The sequence below is a fragment of the Centrocercus urophasianus genome, unplaced genomic scaffold (genome assembly GCF_019232065.1).
Source record: "Centrocercus urophasianus isolate 14NV4802_14NV808 unplaced genomic scaffold, USGS_Curo_1.0 seq_20, whole genome shotgun sequence".
In the NCBI taxonomy this organism is placed as follows: Eukaryota; Metazoa; Chordata; class Aves; order Galliformes; family Phasianidae; genus Centrocercus; species Centrocercus urophasianus.
This window is the reverse complement of record NW_024884756.1, coordinates 7,305,054-7,331,897: the sequence shown is the minus strand read 5'-3', so window position 1 is coordinate 7,331,897 and position 26,844 is coordinate 7,305,054. Positions and strand designations below refer to the sequence as shown.

The window sequence follows — 26,844 nt, the reverse complement described above, 5'->3', positions numbered from 1 at the left end:
CAACTCACAACATTTCTGAATCACGCCACAGTTCTCTTGCCTTTATAAGAACTACAAATCCTCAACTTTGCATTAAGTTTTTCTTTTCTCAAAGGTAGAGATAAAAACTTCAAGTTCTACATGTGGGAAGATTTCTCTGAAACCAGAACAGTACAGACACAACTACAAAAGCTGCGGTCCTCTGAAGCCATCTCGACAATTTCTGGCAGAGGTCACTTGGACCAGTAACATATGAGAGTATGCAGCATTGAGATGGCAGTCTTAGGGGACTGATGCAAGAGACATGACTTATTACATCCATTAAGGATGTACTACACTACTACTATACTACATCCACCTAGGATATCCCCAGAACTAAGAGGGCATCCAGGAAGTAAAATACGTTATGCCTTCCTCCTGTAGATAACCAAGCACTCAATGCTGCACTTCTTACAGAAGCAGCACACCTCAATTTCTTTCACTGCTGAGGAAAAGATTTCTCATTCAAAATCAAATTATTCAATCAAGATCTCAGTAAGGACACCAAACAAATTCATCGGTGCAGGGAATTATCTTTGGAGATTCCCCTTTCATCTCTTAGTGATCTATTTTAGCAACATGAATATTTACCTTCTTCTTCATCAGGAACCAACAGCCACTGGATCAGTGCGAACAGAAGAAGAATCACTAAACAAGCCATTCCTATTCCTCTGAATGTGGCAGCAGGACCTGTAATGATAGATTTTTTTAAATTGAGAATCTATTTAATTAGGAAAATGATACAGGATGAATCAGCATTACACACTCTGAGCATCTGTTGACCCACATAGACTTTTAGAAGCTCACCATATTATTTTTTCTTCCCCCCACACGTCTTTAAGAAGTTTTGCAAATGCCTTTTAACAGAATATTAGATTCTCATTTGTTCACCAGAGGCTGCAAAGTATCAGCCTAGTCTCTCACAAAGGATTCCTTTGTCTTAAGGATCAGGTTGTAGGCTTGCCCACACAACATTAAAAATAGCCAGGCATAACATACAATTTAATGCATCTACAACGACAGAATGAGGCTGTAAGCAACCTGCTCTGAACTCAGTGCTGGCCTTGCTATGAGCAGGGGCCTGGACTGGAGATATCCTTCAGGCCCTGCCAGCCTGAGCACTTCTAAGACTCCACAAGTTACAAAAAGCACATCACTCTTTGAAATGCAACAAGACTTTAAGCATCAGTAGATTGTAAGCCAGCAGCCCGGTAAAACCAGAATTTCAGTAAATACAACAAAACTCATCAGCACATTTATCACTTACCAAAGTAGTTGACCAAAACTCCTCCAACCATTGCCCCGCATCCTCTACCCAGGCCCAGGTGCAGGCCCTGCAGGATGCCCTGGGCCGACGTCCTCAGCTCCGGGGGCACTGCTGCACTCAGGTAGGAGATACAGGCCGCCCATATGGCTGCGTGCGTGACACCTGGAGAGAGGGAACACGGTGAAAAGGACGGGGTCCCCTGCCCACCACAGAGCTGCTAGGGGAAGCTAGAAGAGCCCCTCCCTGCCCACTGCCTGCAAAGCACCGATGGAGTGCTGGTGATGCACTGCTGGCAAGCAATCCGCACGGAGATGCGAGGGCTCCTTGTTCTGCAGAGGCTGTCAATGGCTCTTTCTCCCTCTCAGATGACTGCATTTAAGAGATGGGCCTTGGGAACACTAAAGTGCCTTGAACATCTCCCTGCCAGACTCCTCACCCCTCTGGGCCTGCAGATTCAGGGTATACACACTCTTCTTCTTCCCAGAAGGAGAGCTAAGCAGAAAGCCACTGAGCCACTAAGGTGTAAGAAGAAGCTGCAGCTGGAGCCCTGTCTCTGCCATCTGCCTGGTGGCTGTCTGGGCAGCGGGGAGGAAGGGACAGGAAAAAGCTACACTGAGAAGGTGGAAAAGCAAAACAGTCCTGGAGCATCACACGTTAAATAAGCCTGAACTATTTTGCCACCCTCAGAATGAGTGGGAATATTTATTCTTATTTCAGTGGTATTAAAAATAGTAATCACAGCTTACCGATGCCTAAGCTCTGCTGCCTCACTTTAATAAAACGTGTCGGCACAGCTGATGACTCAGTCAACATGCTTCTGTCCTCTGCACTCAACTTATTGAAGAACAGTTGGACACTCAGGAATTAACTCTGCATTTAGGTTGGGGGCTCTTCAGAGCAAGGCAATGCATTAGTTTGTAATATACTTGCACAGCAACTTAGATTTTGCTTAGCTGTACATTACTACTAGCTTATGAACCTGATACCATTCAGGTCTGTTGGATGCCCAAGAAGCTGCAGAGTTTCTGTTCATTTCAAGTCTCAAGAAAAATGTCACAGTTTTGGGGTCTGCAATAAGTTAACTGTTTAGAAGACAGCAGAGTACAGAAAGGCCCCTTTTATAAATTGTGGAGATGGCCTGGGAGACAGCACATCGACTGGTCGAAAAATAAAAGGCTGACATTAGGATGAATGTATTTTACCCAACCATTTATAGTTCAAGGCTTTGAACCTCACAAGCTTTCCACGGAAAAAGCTTTGAATTTAAGACCCACTAAATACCAATCTTTCTTTAATACAGACCCACACAGGGAGTGGAGAAAAGCCCCAATAACAAAGCAGAGCTAATGCAGTACAGATAACAAGCTTACGTCTTACAAACAGTGTGTTTTACAATTAATCTAAAACATTCTGTTTTACCAGCTATTCAAGAGTAAATCAAGTTATAAAGCCAGACAAATCAAAACCACACCAGAAATTACTTGAACCACGAGGCACGAAACCTCCATGTTTGTCTGCAAACAAAAGGCTGTACTTAACCAGCACCACTGTGGATAGTTTCACCTCTGCAGGGAGATCCAGGTAGAACACAGAGTTTCTAGTTCCTCTGAAAACAAAGCCACCCCTTTAAAACAGCTTATCTTACTGGCCTCTGAAGGTACAGGCTTTTTTCATGTGTGCGCACATTACTAATGTGATTTTTTAATGTTAATTAATTACAGAAAAGTGACTTTCTGGAATGGGTTTTACAACAAAAAAAAAGTTAGCTTGGATTACTGCTAAGTACATTTCTTGTAACAATTTCTGTAAACAATAAATACATTTTGACAGTCCTTATTTAAACCACTAACCACCATTTGACCATTCAGACTCTGACAAGGACAAGGGCAACAGCCCCACTGCCATGCTCAAAATGATGTTTAGCAAACAGTGTGCTTTCCATACAAACCCACAGCTGAAAATGTTGGGAGAAACATTTATTTCAAGAGAGATCTTTTCTAATCATAGCCAGCACAGGATTCGAGCTATCTGCTCTCCAGACAGAGACCTGCTGCAGAAGGCAGCACCCAGAACAGTACTTGCTAGAATTGGGTGGGTTACAGCCATGTGAAAATCACTTATTTTCAGGTTATTACTGCAGTTCTGTACTTCAGAAAAGGTGTGCTGTGCAACTCAGCTGGCTGGCATAGCTGTTAAAAGAGAATTTGGACCATCGCCCTGAAACAACGTGAACAATAAGCTGCAGGTAGTGAATACATTAAAACTTGGTCTGTGAACTGCAAAATGAACAAGACTTCTTGCAAGTTCAGGCCGATGGTCTGTGTCTACTGTGGGTATCTACCCACCAGAGTGTCTTGACATTTTCAGTTTAGAGATTCAGCCTAAGGTCTCGTTTTCTTACAGTGCATGTACAAACAAATCCTACAGATTCCAAAGTGTGACTTAAGAGCTGGGCTGAAATCTCCTCCTTTGTTTCTCAAGAGTGTAACACGCTTGCAGAGTCCTTGCTGCCCCAGTTAAACTGACAGCAACTGAAATGCCACATGGCTCTTACTGCCATCAATAGATGTGGTCTGCAGAGTCATCTTCTGGAAATCTCTCCATGCCCTTCAGCACAGCACAAGGGGATAATCCTCCCTGTATTTCAGAAGCTTCTTAAGAAGAAAAATAAATCGAGAGTCAGCTGAAACTGTTGTTGACCTTTACCATCCCTTCAGCTGAGTGTACCGGAGCAAACAGAATCTGGCAGCTTCCTGGAGGAAGAGGTATGTTTGACTGCTGCTAGGACTCCACAAAGGGATCTTAGAAACCTACCAACTTGATGCAGTCACATGGCACACGTGGTACCCACACGCACTGCACAATGAAACCTTTTTTTGCTTTTAAATACTTCTACCCTCAAGTACACAAAGCAGCCACAACTCTTACCTCTGTCAACAAACTCATGTAATAAATTCAAGCTCCTCCCTCACCAAACTTCACGAAGGTGTCACTTAGCTCTAATGACACATGCAGAAAGTAAAGGATGTGGTAAATGCTGCAGAAGAAAAAATGAGTCAGAAAGACCAGTAGGAGCAGGGAGGGGAAGGGATTCATGGGCAGGAAAGAAAAGAAAAAGCCAAGCGTACTTCAAAAAGATGAACTTGTTCTACCATGGAGCAAGGCTGAATGAGATTACTGCAAGGCAATGGATGCCGCAGCGCAGGGTCAGCAATAGGTACACATACACTGTGCCTGCAGGCTGCACGGATGCTAACACACCAGGGCAGATGCAGGCTGAGATGTGCACTTAGAACACAACGAGGTTATGGGCTGGTTTTGGTTTTTCTGTGTATTACTTTCAGCTTTCTCCTTTTCTGGCTGTGAATAGCTGCAAACCTCTCTCTTTTTTTCTTTTTTTCTTTTTTTTTTTTGCAAAAAGCAAAATAAACCCAAGGGTACATGATTCAGCAGTGGCTGGACAGAAATAAGAGCTGGCAGATAAATGTGTAAGGAAGTACTATTTTGCAGGGACTTCTCTTTTTCTTGGGTAAATTTCACATTACTCTGGAGTACAGCACAAAAGAAACAGAATAGCTCCCTTGCAGCCTTGCTGTAAAAACAAACCCACACGATAAACAAAACAACCTGGAATTTCAGTAGAATTAAAACAAGCTGCAAAGATAAAGAAACTACTTTTTCAGCCTCGATGCTTCCAGGCACAAACTTTGGGCTGGATTGCTGAGACACAAAATCTTCCTCTGTATTTGGAGTTCAAGCATCTTTATAATAGCTTTACTTACACAGTAACATCCAAACCTCTGTATTCATCGTTTGCTTCCCACTGATGTTCAAGGAGGAACTAAAGCACATACACATTTTTCGTGCTCTTGGTCACATAAACACATCTCAACACTTCGTGTGACAGGGAGGCAATGGTTCAATTGTTGTGGTTTGGGGGATTTTTGTATCAAAACTCAGAAGCTTACTCTTACAGCAGATTAGGTCTTGGTGGCAGGCAGAGAAGGAGACAGGATGCAAATTTATTTCGGTGTCAGTAGGAATCTACACTCACCAATGACACCTCAATTAAGTTCAATTTTCACAGAAAAAGATTTCTGTATATATAGCAGAAAAAGATACTGCAAGCTCAAATCGTGCTACACTCAAAATAAAGCTCCTAAGTAAAATGCGTGGAAGATCTTCCAAGCAGCACGATATGAAATCACAATACTGGCTTTAACAAAGACAGCTATGTTATTTTTAAAGGCGAGGAAAACACTCCCTGCATTTCAATCAGCCATTCTCTGGCAGGCCTACGGACACAAACAGCTCAGTATTCCTCCTGTACTAACAGAAAGGAAAATAGTTCAGATTCTTCTTGGTTTTGAGGAGTGGTACCTGACACAAAGACAGGAAGAAATGTCACAAGACACAAGTGAGAGCAATGTATATTTCAACACTGTAACGAAGGCCTTACAAACTTGTTCGAGGATGAGACTTGCAAACAGGGCTCGACTTACTTCACACAGACCAGACCTCTGTCCTTCCCATTATGTCTGGTAACGGGCAGTGACCTTAAAGGAGCTCTTTTAGCACTGACAAAGCTACTGCAAGAAATTCCTCTCCAGCCATTGAGAAAATTCAATAGTCTGAAACACTGATCAAACAGTGCCCCTGAAAAACGGCTGCAGAATAACTGAACAGAGACAGAACGACCCAGTGGGTTCTTGTCCTTTTTTATCTTTTCCCTCTGCATCCTTTTCATACTGCAACCTTCTGCATGCAACGAAGTTGCTGCTCATCACCAAACAGGATCTGCAGAAGGTGTGCACCCAGCTCACCTTCCCTCTCATTGTTTAGCTAGAGGGTGTGTTGGCCCTGCACAGATCTGCTTGAATCAAGAGCCAACAGCACACAAACGCAAACCCACCCTTCTGACGTCAAGCACTTCCCAAGATAAACAGCAAAGTTTTATAAACCCGTGCTGCCTGGGATACTTGTAGTCACAGGAAGAACGGAGAGAGAAGCGCCACATTTTTACTTTAAAATTACAATTTGGGTGAAAAATAGACATAAGCACAGGAGCTCAAACCAAAAGGCCACGAATGCACTATCTTACCTTGAAGTACTTCCATCGGGAGAACCGTCCAAGCGTTTTCCAGATAGGAGATGTAAATGTAGCGGGCAGTATTGCAGGCAAGACCAATATAGAGCACTCTGGATGAATTAAGGAAAAGACAAGTCAAAGCAGTTTCCACTTTCCATTTCTGGTTTGTTACAAGTATCCTTGCTGCTTCAGAAATCAATGGCACACGGAGGTTTCACAAGTCTGAAGCACTTGCTCAACACAACTCCTTTGAGTCCTGCACCTGCATGGGAACTGTCCTCTTGCTTACCCCAAACACATAATCAAAACAACGCTCAAGTTAAGACTCTCTTCAAACTCCTAATGGGAAAAACACCAGGAGGGTCAGCAGAGACACAGGGCTTCAATGTCCTGCAGCTTCATGCCATGCTCTGCATGGAGTTGTACTTCAGAGAGACCATTTCTGAGCACATTCAGCATCCCTTCCTAACAATTCTGTTTACAACTCATTCAGAGACTAATTATTGCATTTTAACAAAAGCCTGGTACAGGTTTGCATTAGACAAATTAATTTTACCCCAATTAATACAAGTTTATAGTCCCAGTATCTACAAATTGCTCAGAACTCCTCTAAAAACACATCCCACAGAAGCAATATGGTTTGTAACAACATGCCTCAGGATAAAACTTAACCATCCTGTTGAAAAGCAGCAGATGCTGCATCTCTGAGTGAAGGGATGAAAAAGGAAAAAAAAAAAAAAAACAAAAAAACCCATAAAAGCTCTTGTTACAGCTCTTAAATAATGAAGGACAGAGGCTATTTTTCACAGTGCATTACCCATTGAATCTGAGGACTTTTCCCTTCCAGTTTCCAGATTTAGCTTCCAGGTTGCATATTCAGCTACATTTCTGACTGACTCCACTCAATACAGGATTTATCTTGGGAAAAAAAAGATGACCGCAACCTCAGTAAACCCCTAAACATAGTTTCTTGGTTGGCTCCTGGTTTGGCCCAAGTGATCTAAATGCAATTGGCAATTAACTCATAAGCACTGATTAACTCATAAGCACTGATACTCTTTGTGCCAGCGCTTAATTAGTTGTTCCACAAATGCACAATGAGTTTAAATTCAATGGTACAGAGCCACTGAAAAATCTGGAGGGATGCAATCATAGAACTGCAGCATCTTGACAACACTGGAGGTCTCCAAATAAACGTGTTGACAGCTACAATACCAGTGCCATCACTTCCATTGTGTCAGCTGTATCAAAAAGATTCAAAATTACAAAACCGGGTCTGAGCCTTTTGCAACAACACAAATTTGCAAAGACAGTATGGCTTACTTTCAGTAAGTTGTGCACATTTCAGATACTGCAACTTGTCCGCACGCCACTCGGCACAAATTTCACCTCTCCCTTCATGTCCTCTGTGCCAATAGCAGTCCTTCTCATAGCCCCAGCTTCATGTAACCATGATGTATAGTCACACTACAGAAGGTAAACAACACTAAGGGGTTTGCAGGCTCCCTTCTTCCTTCCTCTTGCAGTAGGACCCAGAGTGCTGCACACCTGGGGACACGAAGGCACCATCTCACACACCTGTTTCTCCACACCAGCAGCACAGATGCCCCCAGCTCTCTGTTTAAGACAGCTTCCTGCCATCTTATTTTCACTTCTATCTACCAACCACTTTGCCAGCCCAGCAAGAAGTTCCTTCCTTTCCTCCCAAGAAGTTCTGCAATGGCCAGACTGGTGGTGAGAACAGGCCTGCTCCGTCCTCTCACCAGCACCACCAGCACACACAGCTACCTGTGCTTTTCCCATAGTGTTACACATAGAGCCAAATCTGAACCAAGAGTTTCAGAAGAGCAAGTTAATTACATTCTACCTTTTAATTTATTAGAATATAGATGGAGTTGCAGGTAAATTACAGTTACTTGTAAGAAGATTTCTCTAATTATATTTTTGGAGGGGCATATCACATGGGAACCTGTGTGTATTTATGGAATCTGCTCAAAATTGCTTACAATAACCACTTAGGCTCTTTATGAGACCTAAATGGATAACGTAAACTGGCAATTCTCGCGAACCTTATTTGCAGTATCCACAGAGACAGCATATTCAATTTGCAGGTCAAACATTTAAAGCATTGGATCTATATTTGCGTGGAGAGTCTAAGCTGTTAGCAGCCACAACTAGCAGGCTCTGCTGCCCATCAAGACTCACATGCTGGAATTATGGTCAGACAAACACACTCAAGCCCAACCTCAAGGACGTTATTTTCAGAGGTTAACATCCTCCTCCTAAACTCAGCTGCAGCCCTGAGTGCTCCTACACAGGATGCCACTCAGCAGTGCTGTCTAAATATTTGATAACCAGTTCTGTGTGCTTTCTTTATCCATATCCTCTCAAAGAATGGATGCCCTTCACCACACTTCTTGCACTCTGTTTCATGGAGGTTGGCTGGAGGCAAAGCAAAAAAACCTCTCTTCCTTCCACCTCTCAAACCCATATGACCCCACAACAGCTTTCTAGCTACACTACTGGCTGTCATGACTCCAGGTCCACCCAGTCACCTGCTAATGCACTGCTGGAAGCATCAGCTGCATGCGTAACGTGCGCCCACATGCAGTGCCTGTATGTGTCAACAGGAAAGCTTATGGAGACAGAAATAAGGCACTGTATCAGCATCTATTCAGTATGGTCATGTTTAAAATGCCTGGACAACAACTTCAGCAGTAGTTACAGCAACCCGTGAAACTGCAATCTGAGCGATCTGATCCAGCTGGGGACGTCACCGTTCATCATGGGGAAGCTGGACAAGACTGCCTTAAAAGGTCCCTTCCAACTCTAAGGATTCTGTGATTCAAGAACGTGGGGAGCAGCTGATCTGCTAACACATATAGTGGTAGACACAGAAAGCTTCACAAAGTTAGAAAATGAAAACTGAGTTTACATCTATCACGGGTGTGAAGTTCATTTTATTTCAGTTCTACCAAGAACACTTCTGTCACCGTGACAGCGCAAGCCACTTTGCTACCCCTGCCTGTCTTCAAAGAATTAGGACAGGAAGGCAAGATTGAATGATACTGTTCTAAGAAATACTGCAGAAAGATTGTCCACACCTATCATTCTAGCAACTCAAGAGAAAGCGTGCATATATATTATTTTTAATTTACTGACATAAACCAACAGAAAATGAAACAACCTTAGCACTTGAGTCATCCTACCAAAAAGAGAAGTCAAGCCACCGCTAATATAACTGAAATACTCTGTGAAATATTCACAGCTTGCTGTGGATTGTTATTTCCTACAAGACCTTACATCAGAATTGCTCTAACCACGTAACTTCTTGGATGCCAAAATGACAAACAAGGAATTCTGAGGCACTAGGGGAAAGAGAAGATACGCATCCTGAATGCTTATGGCTCAGGTTGTTCTGAGAAGGACGTGCAGCTGAAGACTGTTTTTCTTATTAGTACTAGAAAGAACAGCAGCAACTACGTGACGTACACAGAACTATCAATAGCTTCGTGTGCCCAAGAACAGCAACAAAGCTGTGAAGGGTCTGGAACACAAGTCTTACAAGAAGTAGCTGAGGGACTGGGATTGCTCAGCCTGGAAGAGGCTCAAGGGAGACTTCATCACTCTCTACAGACACTGAAAAGTTGTAGCAAGGTGGGGCTGGCCTCTTTCCCCAGCTAACTAACGATAGGACAAGAGGTACAGCCTTAAGTTGTGTCATGAGAGGTTCGGGTTGGATGTTAGGAAGCATTTCTTCTCAAGAAAAGTGATGAGGCACTGGAACAGGCTGCCCAGGGAGGTGATAGAGTCACTGTTCCTGGAGGTGTTCGAGAAACATGGAGAAGCAGCACTGAGAAACGTGGTGGTGATGGGCTGATTGGACTAGAAGATCTCAGTGATCTTTTAGTGATCTTTTCCAACCTTAATGATATTATGATTTCAAGTTTAGTTAAAAAGTAAAAGGACACCTCGAAAGAGACTTCTCCAACTGCGATGACTAAATATGAGTAAGCATTAGATAATGATAAAATATGACTAATGTGCTTTTCCCAAGTATAATTATACAGAATGTTGTATCACTGCAAATACAAGCCAGTATTGTAACAATTTCACACTGATCCAATCTTGGCTTCCTAGGCTTACTAGCACAAAGGAAAAATGAAGAACAGTTAACCCTGTACATCATCTTTCCCTTTAAAGTCCATTGGGGCTGTTATCCCCCTCCCTACCTTTTTATGCCATCTTATTTACAAGCCTCTCTTGTAGGCTTGTCTAAAACTCGTTCTTTTGGATTTTCTTCTTTCTCTAGTTGAAGTCCCAGCCTAAATTTCACACTACAACAACATAAACGGAACAAATATACCCAAAGCTATCCTTAGCTATCATGATAGTGATCTCATCTCACCACTCCTCCATCACCATATCCTTCCTCCAGTCTTTGCACACTAAGTGTCACATTCTCTCAAGCTAATTGTTCTTATATTCAGAAATTAAACAACTGACTCAAAGTAAATATAAAACTCCTTAATTTTAAACTCCTGAGTTTAAAGGAAGGAACAACAACAACAAAAAAACATTTATTAAGTAAACTCTCAAGTTACCATGCTAAGTATCTCAAACATTTTGAGTAGAGATGAAATTAATCAAAGAAACTCAACCCTATAAGAGCAAATGAAAAGAGAAAAAAGCAAAGAGCAAAAACACAGAGCAGAGTGTAAAAAACCAGCACAATCAGCTTACACAAGACCTCTCAATGACTGTGATTACAAAAGGGCAACTGGAAAAGACATGCTAACAACACAGAGAGATCTATCTGTACTCGCTTGCATTAAGCACATACAAAAACAACTTTTATGACTTCATCAGCTCAGATTCACCACTGCCTTTCCTCCTCTAATGTTTTTGTTTGTTTGTTTGTTTTTAAAGAAAAGGGACTTCGAATATACAGAAACTAAGTAACTTGTGAATTGAGAGAGATACAATGTTCATTATTACATGCTAGAAGTAACCAATTTCACTTCAACCTGGCAAAAAAAAAAAAAAAAAGAAGTGAGAAACTATCTCATTTCAGTAGCTAACACATGCAGTTGCAACTACAGGAAGAGAGCAAGGAACTGAACTTGTAAGCAACACTACCAAGCTGCAACCTCATTCTGCCAACACCCTGAGCCTGATCACAAGTGCAAGCACACAGCAGGTGCTCACCTCACTGCTTCATCCGATCCTCCTCCCCTCTCAGCAAGCAAGTAACACCTATGCAGGCTACTGTCGGGGGCAAAGGCTGCCTTGCAGGGAGAAGTGAGCTAAGCAGGAGGTTTCCAGAACGCTGCTACTCACAGGAAGAAACTGTACAATTATATTTCAGAACAGACAATCCTTGAGTAGGAGGCAATCCATCGTGATCTCTAAGAGAGTTCCCCATCAGAGAGCTAGGAAATGTCTACAAAAGGTTACAGGTGCCACAAATAACAAATGCACTAACGTGCAACTGAAATGCTAAGGAAGCACTGCAGAACATTTTCAGCTCCTAAAATAATAATAAAAACACCTCCATGAGGCATCTATGTAATTGAGCAGGACTTTAAAATAAAATATTTCATTTGAATTTCACTTTTTATCAGAAGGCCGGGCTTAAAATTTAACTTGTTAAAAATTCACTCATATATAGTTCTTTAACGGCAGCTAACATCTCCTTACCTGATATGACCAACCAACTCAATCAGTTTGTGGCTGAAGAAGTAGGCAGTCAGCTCAGACACATGACTGAGCACAGAGCAGACTCCAAAGAGAGTGGTGGTACCGTTCAAATCTTCCAAGTGCCAGTAGAGAAAGGTGAACACAAAGCCATACCCAAAGCCCATGAACCACGCCACAAAGAGCACCGAGCCATACTGGATACTACACAGCAGTTTTATTAGGTCCCAAAAACTGAAAGACTGTGATTGGCTCATACTGGTTGTAGGAGTGTTGTCAGAGGATTCGTTGGAGGCATTTCTGTCCACCTGTGGTATTTCCACCTCTTTTTTCTTATTTTCATCTTGCTTGAAGTGCGTATAATGAAATCGAAACTGGGTGGCCACAATTAATGCCATTGTCATCAGAACACCAAAAACAATGAAGACTATTCTGTAGTTCTTGTATTCAGGAGCTTTACATCCTTGACCTTCAATGGCAACTTCTATATGGGTATAGTCGATGCCGATTCCCACAGAGAGCATGGCCAGCCCCCAGCCCAGAGACCCCCACATACGCTGCAGGCCATACCGATCCCGGTGCTTGCCGAGGTACTGCAGAGTCACCGTGTCCACAATAGTGACAGAGGAAGCACTGAAAAATTCTCCTATGATGACAACCAGCAGAATGAGCAGGAAGATGGCTTCTACTTCTTGTTGATCATAAACCAGCATGGCTTGGTCAGAAGGTAACAGCTTGGTGGTGGTGGCAGATGGGGTGGTGCTTGGGGTCACGTTCCCCAGTGAGGTGGTGACAGTGGTGTTTTTCAAAATCAAATGAGTACTGTTTTCCAAGGTAAACTCCACATCACCGCTCCGTGTAGGTAACAGAAATGTTACTTCAGGAGTAGCAGTCCCTGTAGCTCCCAACGTGACTGGCCTGGAAGTGAGCAGGTCTCTCTTCCCACGAACTTTTGGGGACGCAGTACTCACGGTTGTTAGTGCAGATGACACGGAGGCGTTTTGTGAAATGGTAGTTAAAAGGCTGCTTGCATTGGTGGGATGTGCTGGGGGAAGGCCCTTTGGTACGCATCTTAAGGTGGCTGGTCTAACAAATCCAATCCCTAGGTTAAATAAAACCCAGCATAAAAGTGAGAAGAGAAGGACAATCTTCCCTTTCTTGAAGCGATCCGCTACCACTCCCCAGAAGGGAGCACTGCAGAACTCAATAAAGTACCTGATGCCCACCAGAAGTCCGCTCTGACTGGGTGACATACCCAGCTGCTTGTAATATACAGGGAGCAAGGGGTAGAGAGAGCCATATGCAGAATAGAAGAAAAAATAGAAGACCTTTGAGATCAGAAGATCGTTGTTGATTTTGACGCAGTGCTTTTCTAACCAGTCTAGCTCTTCATCTGGGACAGTGGTTGTCTCTGTTGAAGGGGATTCATTCTGGGGATGCAAGTCTTGATCCTTAGAAATGCCATTGAAAGGATCAGCAAGCACATATTTTCTCTTCTGTTCTTCTTCATCATCGGTTAAAATGGCAACCTTATCATCAGCTGCCATGGCTTACCACAAGCATCCAATACTCTGTGTGCTCTCAAGGAACCAGGGCTACCCTGCAAGCAAATAAAACACAACATGATGAAGGAACAGGTCTGCTACGTCAGTCATCAAGGACAAACATGGATTCTTTTTTACTTTTTTTCCTTGAAGTGACTTCCCTAAGCAATAAAGGCAGTTATTAGAGCAGGGAAGGCCATTTGCCTTGATTATTGGTACATAGTAGCATCAAGAAAAACGTGTTTTATGACCAGTGCTGTGACTGCTTGTTCTCCCAGCATATTCTCTTTCATGCTTAGGAGACAGAATACTTTATATATTCAAAGTTACTGTGGCAATTAAGTGCTATTTTAATTTCCCTATGAAATGAAAGGCTAATAACAGAAAAGAGGCTAACATTCACACAGATATTAAATTCAATATTTCCTGCTGATCCAAGCTGCATCTGGCCCAACAGTTGACAGAACAAGCCTCAGACACCTCTAAAGCAACAGCCCATTAAAATACTCTAAACCTCACACAGTTCAGCATCACACAAGTGTAAAAATACCACCACTAAGATTCCAAACTTCCCCAAGGTTTCTGCTCCTCACATTTCAATGCCATTTGTACGGGATATTATCTACAAGGATCTCTGGTTTCACTTAGGCAAAAAAGGTTACATACAAAACTTGGAACTGTAAATATTCACGTGTTCAAGGTCAGAAGTTAATCAAAGCAATGCCCGTGCATACACACAGAATGCTTTTTTCCTCCAGTTGCCCTAGAAAAACTTCAGAGACTTCTGATTGAAAATAAACAAACAACGTGGCAACAGATTAGACAGAACGTTCTATTTAAGTTGCTAGCACAGCCAAATGTGGAAATACATTGCCTTGCTCTTACCCACCAAAACCCAGCAGCAGCGTTACTAGTTCCTGTAATTCCCAGTTCAGCCAGCCACTTCCACCTGACACTTGGAAGGACTGTGGGCTTCTAGCTCAACCTGCTCACTCATTTCAGGCTCTCTATGCACAAAACAAGTCCTTCTAATGAGTAAATTACATCAGCCATTATCTGTGCTTTTATTTTCTTTAAGCCTTGCCTTGTTTTAACAACAAAACCTCCAGAACTGTGCAGAGCTCCACTTACAGCAAGGGGAGGAAGCAGAGGACAGAGAGCTGTTCCTGCCCTGAGCAAAGCAGTATACGCTCACCTGCCTGCAGCAGCTTGCTTACCAGCTGCACCAAAGCTTTACAACATTCCTTTATTCAGAACAAATTTCCTCCTGCGGTCCCCATGACAAAAGCACACTCCCTCTTAACCACCTGGATAACAAGACAGCTTCTTTCCAAGCACAAATTACCTTCATGTGAACTCAACAGCCATCCATTTCCGAACGTATAAACTCAAAACCACCTGATTCCGTATCAACTATACTAGAGACTTTTGAAGCAATTTGTATTTGATCTGGTTGTTAAATCAGCTTCCCTTTTGTATTGGAATGGGACAACCATTTCTTAAGTTGCACTGATAATATTGCTGGTCTTCTTCCACTCCTCCTGACTTCAAGAGCCATAACATCCATCCTCTTCTTGTGTGCCAGGATGAACCCAACACTGCTAGCATGCTGACTAGAGCATCTAAATAAGAATGCTATGAAAAGTATATTTTGTAATCACTTCAGTAAATATTTTCCCATCCTGAGAGTGCTTCACTGAATATTATTAATAACACAGAACATACTCTTCAGAAATACAACAGCACCAAGACTGGTAGAAGCCATATGGCATTCCTTAATGTTTTGATCAGTAGTTTGTTTGGGAGACAGGTTTTGAAAGTGATTTTATTTTGTGAATTTTTAAATTCTAAAAATAAGCAACTGGAAATGAGAGAGCCAGCAAAGTGGTATTGTTACTGAAAATCCCCAGAAACCTTACTAATCTGTCTGGCTTTCCTTCTCTTGATCAAAAAAACCCCAAGCCAGACAGGGATTGAATGTGCAGGGAAATCAATCAGGTGGCAAAAAATAAAGGTCTTTTACAAAACAGCAAGGTGTCTGCCTGTTATTTTAACCACAGTCTTCAAATACTACAGCTTCACTTTGCAAAAACGTTTTCTGATTCACAAGACAGCAAGAGGACAGAAGACAGTGCTACCAGCAAGCTGAAAGCAGCAGAGAACAGCACCAAGAAGAAAAGGCTGATAAAGTAAACAATGATTTTGGCATGAACAGGAATTCTAACTTGGTCAAGGCAGAATGAAGCACGAAGTTTGGGGTCAAAGGCTGTCAGGATACCACAGCATACTCCACACTCCAGAGCTATTCGTCCCAAAAACATGGAGAAAGAAAGTAACCAAACCAACAGCTTTGCCCTGACTCAGTGCTGACCAGCACATCTGGCTGAGGAAACAAATCCTCACAGGGGAAACACCACAGCGGAGTTACAGGGTTAAAAACACAGCATGACAACTCCATCTGCCAACCAACAGAAAGTTAAGATTTGGGATGGAAGAGTGCTGTGAATAAAGCTTCATTCAGCACCAATATTCCATCTGTTAAGATTTGATAACTAAATTATAGTTAGGATTCTCAAAGCAAAACCCTTAACAGCCCTATAGTCAGGGTTTGAATGTGTACTGAATTAAAACAATTCATCAGCCACACCTCAGTTCATCAGAACGCAGACAATCAAGAGTAGCTTCAATCCATCCAGCACCTGGAAAGCAGGCTATGTCCATACTGCCTCCAAAAACTCTCCAAGGGCAGAGTTCCAAAGCAGCAACTGACCTCCCAGCAACACACAGCTGGAAGAACAGAGCAGGCTGGAGTGCTGTTTGCCTGTGCAAATAAAGCAAAGCCAGCCATGGGGGAAAGCTTCTCACCTCACTTTACCTGAGTAGAAAACTGAGTTTGTTGTAAACTTGGGAAACTGTACAAGCTCTCCTATGAACATCTGCAAACAAATCTCATAAAAAGAAAACATGTATCTGATTAAGAAGTGCAATGAAGGTTTATTCAAGTTGCTAATTAACATTTGCTTCACAGCTTCTACGCCAGAAGGAAACTTACAAACAATCTGCCTTCCACGGCAAACTCACCTCCGCTGTGGCCACGCAGCAGCAGCCACAGCACTGCACCCTGGTACTGCACCTCCTCCTCAGCCCTGCCCCCACACTGATCCCAAACACAGCACCTCTGCACCAAAGCCACACGTGCCTGGCATCTCTCAGCATTCAATCCTGCATACAGCAGGCCTACAAGGCTGTCACAAACATGACAGATCACATCTTCCATTTCCAATTAAGTTCTACCCCGACAGAGCAGCGTGGTGCCATCATCTCACGCCCAAAAGGAGAAAGTAATGCACACAACTTATATTGTGATAGAAGAGTCAAGAGAGCCCGTCCTTCAGTACTCAGGCATTGTGTCCCACTCCCCCCCTGTACTCCAGGCTCCAGGGGATACCACACAGCAGCCCCTTCCTGCTCTCCCAGGGCCATTCCTCCTGCTGCCCCATCCCAGCACCTGCCTTCTGAATTCATAACACCAGAGCTAGGGCTCAGAGTGAATCAATTCTGCACTGCTGAGAAATGTTGCAGGTGTGAAGTGAGTGCATCTAACATTACCTACCACAACTAGCATTTCCAAGAAGCGAAACCACCTCACTCTGTAGTGTTTAACTCTTTAAGTTACTTTGTGTTCCTTACCATGCGCGTGCCTTGTGTTTTGGTCTATGCAGGTATTTTCCTCCTCTCAGTATGCACATGAAACCCCTCATGCTTTGACAGGCTTTGTCAAATTAGACTGAGAGACTCAAGTATGTCTGAGTATGGCAAGAGCAGGTTTATAGTAGGTTTAAAGCACTTGATAATAGGTCTGAAGTTGCTAAGTGGATACAACAGTGGTGGCAATAGCATTAAAGAAGATAAGCCTGCTGTCAGCCTGGTCTGTGAAAGCAGAACCATCAAACTCACATCTCAGGACTCCTGCTTTCCTAGCCCCGTTTTCCATTTTATGTGTGCCAATTGGGATGTATAGAGTAGGAAACTCTCCACATAATATTAAGTAGTGAAAGAAAAGCAGTAATAGCGACTATGCACATCACTAATACCAATAACTAGACTATTAAGTGCATGATTTTAAAAACGGTTCACTTTCTGTCAGCAGCATGCTCCCAGCTCCAGTTTGCTGGCAACAGCTGCAGCTGGATCCCGGCAGCCAGCACCCAGGTGCCTTCCACGGCAGCCAGCCGTGTGGCCCAGGGCACCCGAAGCACAGCAGCACCCAGCCCGGATTACAGAGCGCTGCGGCAGGTTTAGCCAGATGAAATTAAGGCCGCGCAGAGTGCCGTGGCACCAGCTCCACCCGTGAGCAACGCAGCTCTCTCACCTGCGTGGCTTCGTTCCTACGAGCCGCTCGGGCCGCGCCGGGGCCGCCGCCTGTCGTGAGCAGCACCGCCCTTCGGAAGGGGATTGTTTCGCTCCCCCTCCGTGCCCCTAAGGCCGTCAGAGCACACGCAGTCACACGGAAGTCCCTTTGCCCGCTGCTCGTTTACACCCAGTAAACAAATCCAAGCAATAACCGAGCTCGCCAGCCAACACCCGACAACGGCTTTCTCTAATAGCAGAGGACAACAAGACCCCGCGAACCTGGGTAACGCAACGCTGAATAGAGCGAGCCGTTCCCGAGACCCGCGAGCGTTCACGCGGCCGGCAGCGCTTCCCGCGGCACAGCCCCGCCGAGCCGCCCGCCGCCACGGCTCCGCACCGCCGGCCCGAGCGCCAGGGCGCGCCGGGATGCAGCACGCAGCGCGCCTCCCGCACGGCCGCCTTCCCACCGCTTTAACGACAGCACGGCGCTGCCTCCCGCAAAGCCCGGCACCGCGCGGGCTGGAAGACTCGGACAGCGACAGCGATATCGACGGCCGGGCACAGCGGTGCGGAGATGCCCGAGCGGGAGGCGGTCACGCAGGAGGCCCGGGGCACGCAGCCCAGCGGCGCTCGGCGCGGAGAGAAGCGGCGGGCGAAGCGAAGGCCCGGCGTCGAGCGCCCGCTTCCCGCCGCCCGGCCCCGCGTCGACTCACCTCGCCCGGAGGCGGCTGTGCGGGGGGCGCCGGCCCGGCACCATCGCACCATCGGCTGCGGCTGCTGCGGGCGGCGGCTCCGCGCACCAGGCCCGCCCCCCCCCAGCCGGCCCCGCCGACACTGGGCCGCCGCCGGCGCGCAGGGGCGCTGCGGGAGGGAGGAGCCGGCCGGCACCGCCTCCGGCCCGGGGAGAGCCGGGGGACGAGCGAGCGGACCCGAGAGTAAGGGAGCTCGGCGCGGCGATTTGTTTCGCTGAGGCTGCGTGAAGGTCTGGACTGCGGCCCGTCGGAAGTTGTGACGCTTGCTCAGACAGCCCCTGCTCCGTGCTGTCAGCTATAAAAATGAGGATTAGCAGAAATGGCGAAATTGCTGCATTGCACTAAATTGCACCTTACTTTTTTTTTTTTTTTCTCGAAAGCCTATGCATTTCTGGCCAAAGAGAGCTCAGAGAAGAAGAAATACAGTTTTAAGTCACATAAAGTACAAGCTTTTCTATTAAAACACTCGCTAGTATAAAGTATGAAATCATTGTAGAATTACAGCGAAGTCAGTTAAAAGATTATCTGATTTTTCCCCAGGAAATCAAGCTCTAAAACACCATGAAATGTTGTTTAGGAACGTGTTACAAAATGAAAAGAACAACAGCCAGCCAAAGTTTTTTCTATAACGAATACCAATAAACTCATACTTTACCACGGGACACTGGAATATTCAAAAACACTGCTTTATATCACACCAATATACCCCATCTAGGAAGCTCTGTATTATGAACCCACAGCTTCTCAATGAAACAGAAAGAATTGCTGTGGATTTCTGCATGGGCTTTTGGTTACAAGCTTATTTTATGTTTTACAGATTTCAACCCATGTGCCCCATCACGGTGAGTCTGCCACTAAACAGTTACAAACACCTCGTTATTTTACAAGGCTATAAAGTAAAATCCCAATTAAACTGAAAAACATATAGCAAAGTAGTTATAAAAAGAATAGGATAAAATTACCAACAACTATCGCTGGAGATGCACACTGCTAACAGTAGGCTTTGCTTGGGAAGGACTTGGTGTCAGCTGACTCTGGAAGCAGCTGACTTGTTTCGTGGGTTAGAGCAAAAATAAAGCAAATGCAGCACAGCACAGACAAAATTTTTATGTAAAACCATCTGACGCCGTCAGTATGATATATGCAGCTGATATTTTGCAGTAATGGCAAAGGTAAAGTACCTGAGCCCCATAAGGAAATGGTTTCTAGGAGCTCATATTTTAATTTATAGTAAAGCTTCTTGGTTGGTTTCTTTCATGAACAAAGGCTGTGCTTTGAAATCAGGAATTTCCGGCTGACACCAAATATTCAGCTGTCCTCCAGCAGCTTTTAACTGCGGGCCAAAAAAAGAAATAAACAAAGATACTTTACAGCAGTCAGATCAGAAAGATAAGCTGAAGGTGAGATCTGTGCTGCTAGGACTTGTTCCAGAGCACACAGGAGACAACGGGAGAGCTTTCATTTCAATCAGGCCTTTAATATTCTGCACAAAACATGAACAAAATCACTCGATGTGAGGCTGGATCAGGTCCTGGGCAACCTGATCAAGCTGTGGTGTCCCTGTTCATTGCAGGGCAGCTGGACCAGCTGGCCTTCAGAGGTCCCTTCCAACTCTACGGATTCTATGATTCTATGCTGTGCATTCATTAGGGTGAAACCACTACAGCAGTGGTTTCTTGCTCCAGGAAGCTTTTCGTCACACACAGTTTATGGGTATTCCCAGGTAATCTGGGCAGAAGTGCAGTCACGATGGGGAACAAAGTGGTTTTTTCCCTCCTGTTTCAGAGACAGCCAGCAGTTTTATTACCAGCATATATTATCAGCAAAGAGAAATGCTGACAGAAGAACTGAGAAACAGTCCTAGAGTGAATCAGCAAATCATGCACAGCTACGAGCACTGCTGATGGTAATTGAGCACAGCTTGTTCACAGCTGGTAAGATGAGGAGCTGCCATCACCATGGCCTGTCTGGTTTGGCAGGGAAACAGGGGATCCCCTTCCTCTGGATTTTCATCTAACACCTCTGGATGTACTGCATGCATTAACAATCAGAAGGCAAAGTAAAGCACAAAAGCAAATGCCAGCTGCAGAAACATATGTGCACGGGCCTTTCCCATTCTCAAAACCAGATATCTGTTTGTGCAGTATCTGCCTATAGAACATAGAACAATCAACCTTTCCTCACCTTGTGAACGTTTGAACCCACTGCCAAGTATCAAATTCAGTGCGTGGCAGCAGTCTTGCAAATATTAAATTCGTTCAAGGTTGTGTGAACACCAGCAGCTGCCAAGGAAAGAAAGACAAGAGTGCACTCTGTGGGAGGATAGCCCACATCTTGAACTCCTCAATGGGCTCCCCTTGGCCAGTGACTTGTTGTTCTTGCCCAAACAGAAGCTGAGATCACCCTGGAGAAGGGGGGGAGCAGAGGGGGAACTTGGGTGAAAGGGCATCTGAGGCTTTTAAAGTGATGGAGGAAAGATAGCAGCTTGTAAAATTGAAATGCATAAACCCACAGGAAATCAAGCTTCATTAGATCTTGCTGTCTGCAGAGCAAATTGTTTACGTGTTGCTAACGTTAATGCCACTGAACACACGCTGAAAATATTATGACCTTGATCCTGTCGTGAGCTTTGCTGCTGCAAATTGTGGAGTGAACAGAGCCCTGCTGCCTTTGCTATGTTCCCTGCAGGAGCAAGGGAGGTTTGTGCCATTTGGCTACTGACACCTGCAATGGGTTCTGCATGGCCTGTCAATACGGAGGGAGGCTCAGCTGGGCAGAGGTGATCAGTGGATGTGCTGAGACTTCCTCTTGTAATGGAGTCCCCAGAAAAGACTGCAAAACTTAAGCAAGCTTGCATATACACACAGTGTATTCCAACAAAAAGTAGGATGCTAGAATAAGAATGCAAAGTGACTGAGACAGGAAGGAGAATTAAAACTATGATACATGCACCCATCTCTGCACATTTTCATGGTGATAGGTCACAGCAGTTTTTCACTGAAATGGTTGTTGTTGTTTTGTTATTTTTTAATTCAGTACAGCTATATAAGGTTAACTCCCTGATTAAATTCATGTCATCTACCACATAGATTTGTAAACCTAAGGCCTCACCAAAGCACTCACTTTTACTCAGTACATGCAAATGTGATTTGTGATGAAAACCACTTGAGTGGCACAAACAGGAAAACTACCTTTGGTGCTGAGGCATCAGATTCAGGGTAAGGCTCACCACTGACTTCAAAGGCAGCTCTCTCTAGAGCTGAATTTGCCTAATTGTAACTAGGACCAGTAATGACAGAATACAAAAGAGATTCAAGTGTCAGCCAAGCTGTCTGACCTCTTCCTGCAAGAATCAGATTGATCTTTTATTTTCTATTTCACCTCAGGACCACTAGCATAACTGATTGGTTAGCCTCCTGTAACATCTTGGTTAAAATAGAGCAGCACCTAAGTGATACAAACAGTTGAACTCAGTTTTAAGGTCAAATATTTCTTCCCCTTCCCAAAATGTGAAAACAACAGGCAATTTACTGTTGCCCTTCTCAAATTCTTGAGATGATACTCCTCACTTTAGAGAGCAAAGGACCTCAGTGTTGTAGGATTGCCAAAGATGTCAGTTACACTGAGATTCAAAGTGGTATCTCTGATCAGAATAGACTGAGAAATAAATAGGACCTGCTTAGACAAATGGAAGCAGTCATGTGTTTAGTATGTGCCCAGGACAGGAAGTCTCTTTTGTCAGCCATGGCACGAAATGATGAACGGGAGATTTAACGTACACTGACAGCACTGTAGAATAAAGTCATGTTTCAATTTTGCTACTCAGACTTATGACTAGAAACAAAAATCATTATTTACATATAAGGAACACTTTAGGTATTTTCTTTTTAATGTTATCACTGCAATCTGAGATAAAGATTTCAGGTAATGGCACAAAATGTTTCAGAAGCATTGTACACAGCTATTTACCCATTTCCTACAATATCCTGGTAATCACAATGTATTTAAAATAGGACCTAACATACAGTAGTACTCTCAAAGGAAGGCTTCAGAACATCTGTTTATTTCAGAGTCTGAAGCTGAAGACAGAATTAACACAGAGAAGATCTCAGGAGATATTAATAGTTCCGTACTTACCCAGCTCATTAATAAATTCATTGGATTCCTCCCCAGCAATGTTTCTTTTCCAAACCTGGAAACCAAATTGTTGACAGTGAAGAAAAACAACATATGTTTAGTCTTCAACAGAATGTTAATTTAGGTTTAAAGAACCTCATTCTGCAGAGTGTGTATTGGCCCAGACTTCTACAAAAGCCAAGAGCAGTTGGAGACGCACTTCAAGGACGCAGACCAGGTGCAGCACTAGTGATATACCTTTGTGTTTGGCAGAGACTGAGAACACAAAGCTTGTGCCAACATGACATGGCTCCTGTGAAACCCAGCCTGCTTTCATGAAGCAACTTGCCTTTAAAACATGAACGTGCCACTGGGAAGGTTAGTCCTTTCCACTGAATGAGTTACTTTGGAACTGTCACCAAACCTTCTCATATTTACTCTGGGGGAACTGGTCAAGAGAGAAGCAGCTGGACCTCAGCTCTATGTAGTCATGGTCAGCTTGGAAGTATCAGCAGGATCTAAAGGATCTTACTAAAGGACTACTCAAGCAGAAGCAAAAGAATATCAGACTGTTTCCCACTCCTGATTATTCTTTTCTTACTGCCTCACTGGATAGGACAAGTTTTCAGCCCATGCCAAGATGCTCTGGTGATGTTAAGGCCTTTTAGGGGGAAAGTGCAAAATGGGAGCAAGCTTGATCAATGCTACCAACATGAGTAGCGACAGGAAAGTTGCAGGGCAAAAGTTACACATTCTGACTTAGTGGCTCTGCTGTGTGTAATGGAGCAATTGACTCCAGCATTTCATCCTACAGTGAGGAAGGACAAAGTGCTTTCTCCTCACACCACTGAGCTGTGAGCTCCCTGAGGCAAGGCTGGATGTCACTCCCTGCTTGGCTCCACGGGCAGAAGTGTTACCTTACTCCGCCTGGCCTTTCCCCACTGCTGCACATCAGGCCAGGTTCTCTGCTCTGCTCAGTAAAGCATTTCAGACTGAGTGCTTCCATTCTCAGAGACATCTGAAATTGCAATCCGCATCTAAAATGTTCAGCCAACCTCTTACAACATTTCCATTCTCTTTGTCTCTTGCAGATTGTGATCTATTTATAACATCCCAGCTATTTCTAAACCTCAAGTAGACAGAAAATTGACGCGTCATTGCAAAGATGTGCCTTTGAAATGGTTGGGGGAAGAAAAAAAATACAGGAAGGTGAAAAAGCTGAAAAACACTGTCTATGTAACACTACTAACATGTCTCACCTTTTTTTTCTTATACCTTATCTTGCAACTTCCTAAATCAGCACACGAGGTGTGAATTTTAAGTAGCTATGCCTTTCAAAATCACTGACTAAATCTTTTCTCCCTTTTCTTCCCCCTGATCTGCTAATAGTTGAGAGATGCTTTGCTGCGGGCAGTGGGTCAATTGTAGCCAGTTTGGGGATACGGAACCTACCTTCCTAAGGATTTGTTACATTGCTACAGTGTGTTGTTAACTGTTTAGTACCAAAAAAAATGACAAAGAACTTAGGAAGAAAAAAGTAAGAACTGCAAAGTAAGATGGAATTGTATTCTAGCGTAATATATGGATTTTTTTTTTCTACATAGAGAAACCAAGACATGCATCCTGTGTGAATTCTAGGAGGAAAAGAAACATCAGTATAATCTCCTCATTTCCAAAAGAATGTAAAGAACTAGAGAACAGAGAAGGATGCTCAAATGTCTGAAATGACTTCTCTGCCCAGAAGAGCACAGAAGTTGTCAGTCAGGACAGCAGCAACATAGCAGGGAAAAGGCAGGTTTACAAAGTCACGAGTTGGAAAAAGCAGGTTTATCTTTCTTCTCATGCATGGATTAGGGAACATTAAATGAAGCTAGTAGGAGGCATGGCTGCAGGAGAAAAACAGCAGGGACAGGCGTTAGACCTGTGGGAATGCTTACTGCAGGTACTAGGAGTTCATAAAAGTTCTGGGGGAGGCTGGACAAGAGCGTGGAAGGGAAATCATCAGGAGGCTTCTAAACAGTACATAAACTTCATTTGTTTCAGGAATCACGAGTTGAAAGCAGAAGTCAAGACACGTTACTCTGTTCTTACCCAGCTCCTGACAGCTGCTTTCCAGGAGACAGTGACCTGGATCTGACTCTGCATGCTTGGTTTTTGTCTTTCTGCTTTCAACAGCAATTATCTGGTGAACAATTAAAAGAGATTAGAATGACAGTGTTTCAATAATTCTTCAGCATTTTGTACCCCAGTTTATATTCCCTTCAGTTTTTCGAATCATCGTGTATTCTTAGAATTGTTTAAGGTCAGTGCTGGCTCTGTTTTGTAGATAGCCTTTATCATCCAATGGTTTCACGGACTGAATTCATTAGGCCAAAGTGTGGGAAGCGCTGCTAACTCTTGTGCTTAGCTTTAAGCAATAGTTTATAGAGGCACTGTGTTAAGAAGGCATTTTTCTGAAGCCATTGTGACTCACAACAGTAGTGTTTCTTACAAGAGCAGGTCCATTAATGCAGAGCAATGGAAGAAAACAACTGCTGCTGGCTCACTCTGGCTTCCCCTCTGGATATCAGTTCCATCTCAGGCAGGAGAGCATCAGTCCAAAGTTACTTGTGACTTCTGCAGCCCTGGCTGTTGACAGCAGCAGCAGCAGAGGGGGCTGTTAGGGGAAGCCTTAGAACCTTCCTGCTTTGAAGCACGAGTGCTCAGTTATACCACTGCAATGAGCGTGAGTGCCATTAGCTCTGCGGCTTTTGTTTCTTGTTTTTGTTGTAGTTGGCATTCGGATGGTAGTGGTGTAAACAATCTACCATAAACAGTTTGGAGAGCCATCGCACAGCAGGCCTCCAGTGCCTCCAGTCCCCAAGGACAGCACTCTCACAATAACACTGTTAATCTTGGCAATTCTCAAATAAGCTGGGCTATTTATAATTTCCTTTGGTGAAAGTGAGAATGTGCGAGGACATAAATTGCGTGACGTAATGACTGCCTGCCTACCTCTACATCCCTTACTTTCTGAATTAACAATACGACTGCCAAATATAGTTTCAAACAGTAATAGCAGAATAATTGAATTTCAACTGGAGTGCATTTTGTATCTTTGACTTTCAGAGAACTGGATCTTAAGCGATAGCCATATCATTAAAACAGAGCTCAGTTTGCAGAGCCTGCCTTATCTTACCCACCTTCAGATTTATTAGCTAAAGGAAACTGGTGAACCTTTGGACTGGGTGGGTGATGGTGCAACAGCAGTGGCTGAACAAATACACACGGCTCATACACAAAAGGCTCAGAAGGAAGAAATGACTATCGGAAGGCTGAACACTATTTCACTCAAGGAGAGAGGTGAAAGTGGATTAAATTACACTTTCTTCTCCACAGAGTTGAGCTTTCACTTACCTACTCTCCGACCTAAAGCACTTGCAAAATACGGCTGAGCTATGATTTTTTATTTCTTACTATTTTTCCCATGAGACACCACTTCCATCCCCTGTTTGAAATACGTGTGAAGGATTATACCATCGATCTGCAAACAGAAAGGTGAAGGTTACACAGCACGGGTAACCAAAATCTTTGGCAAAAAGCTTCCAGGACCAAGTGACATCTCCCAGGGAGGACGTGTCCCTTCGCCTTCGAGAAATAACTCAGCACACTCCTGAGATCTGTTTCTGTCTGCTATTACGCAGCGACAGAATGACAGCGCCTCGTTGCAGTCATTTTGTAGTGAGTCACTATGCTACCTACGAGTGTTATGACTGCCTATTATGAATACCTAACAAAATTAAATGTGTTACTGCGAAATAAAGCCGACTGCTTGTGCAAATACACCGCAAACCTCCTGACACTGCATACTGGGGGACTTCAAAGGACTCTGGGCTTTTTATTCCTCTATATAATAAGGGGAATAAATAAATATGAGAGGTTCTTAGATGAGAAATACTCCTGAGGAAGAGATAGTGTGGTTGAGTTGATACTTGTTTATACAGCAGTTTGTCCTTTGCTAGGAAACAT

General features: G+C 43.9%; 1 protein-coding gene across 7 annotated transcripts in view; it reads right to left on the bottom strand.

Annotated features, from left to right (window-relative positions):
• Positions 1-26,844, bottom strand: part of MFSD6 (major facilitator superfamily domain containing 6) — a 39,221-nt gene that overhangs the window by 5,924 nt on the left and 6,453 nt on the right. For 3 of the 7 annotated variants that reach the window (XM_042822649.1, XM_042822650.1, XM_042822652.1), the window contains 5 exons: positions 22,858-22,912; positions 12,075-13,671; positions 6,387-6,484; positions 1,286-1,447; positions 610-708 (listed from right to left, as the gene is read on the bottom strand). In XM_042822649.1, the coding sequence (XP_042678583.1) occupies positions 610-708; positions 1,286-1,447; positions 6,387-6,484; positions 12,075-13,618 (1,903 nt within the window). In that variant the 5' untranslated portion in view covers positions 13,619-13,671; positions 22,858-22,912. Of the gene's footprint in view, positions 1-609; positions 709-1,285; positions 1,448-6,386; positions 6,485-12,074; positions 13,672-17,987; positions 18,037-18,681; positions 18,764-22,857; positions 22,913-24,927; positions 24,944-26,844 lie in introns of those variants that run through there. The other 4 variants (XM_042822654.1, XM_042822653.1, XM_042822655.1 and 1 more) reach the window with 4 other exon arrangements.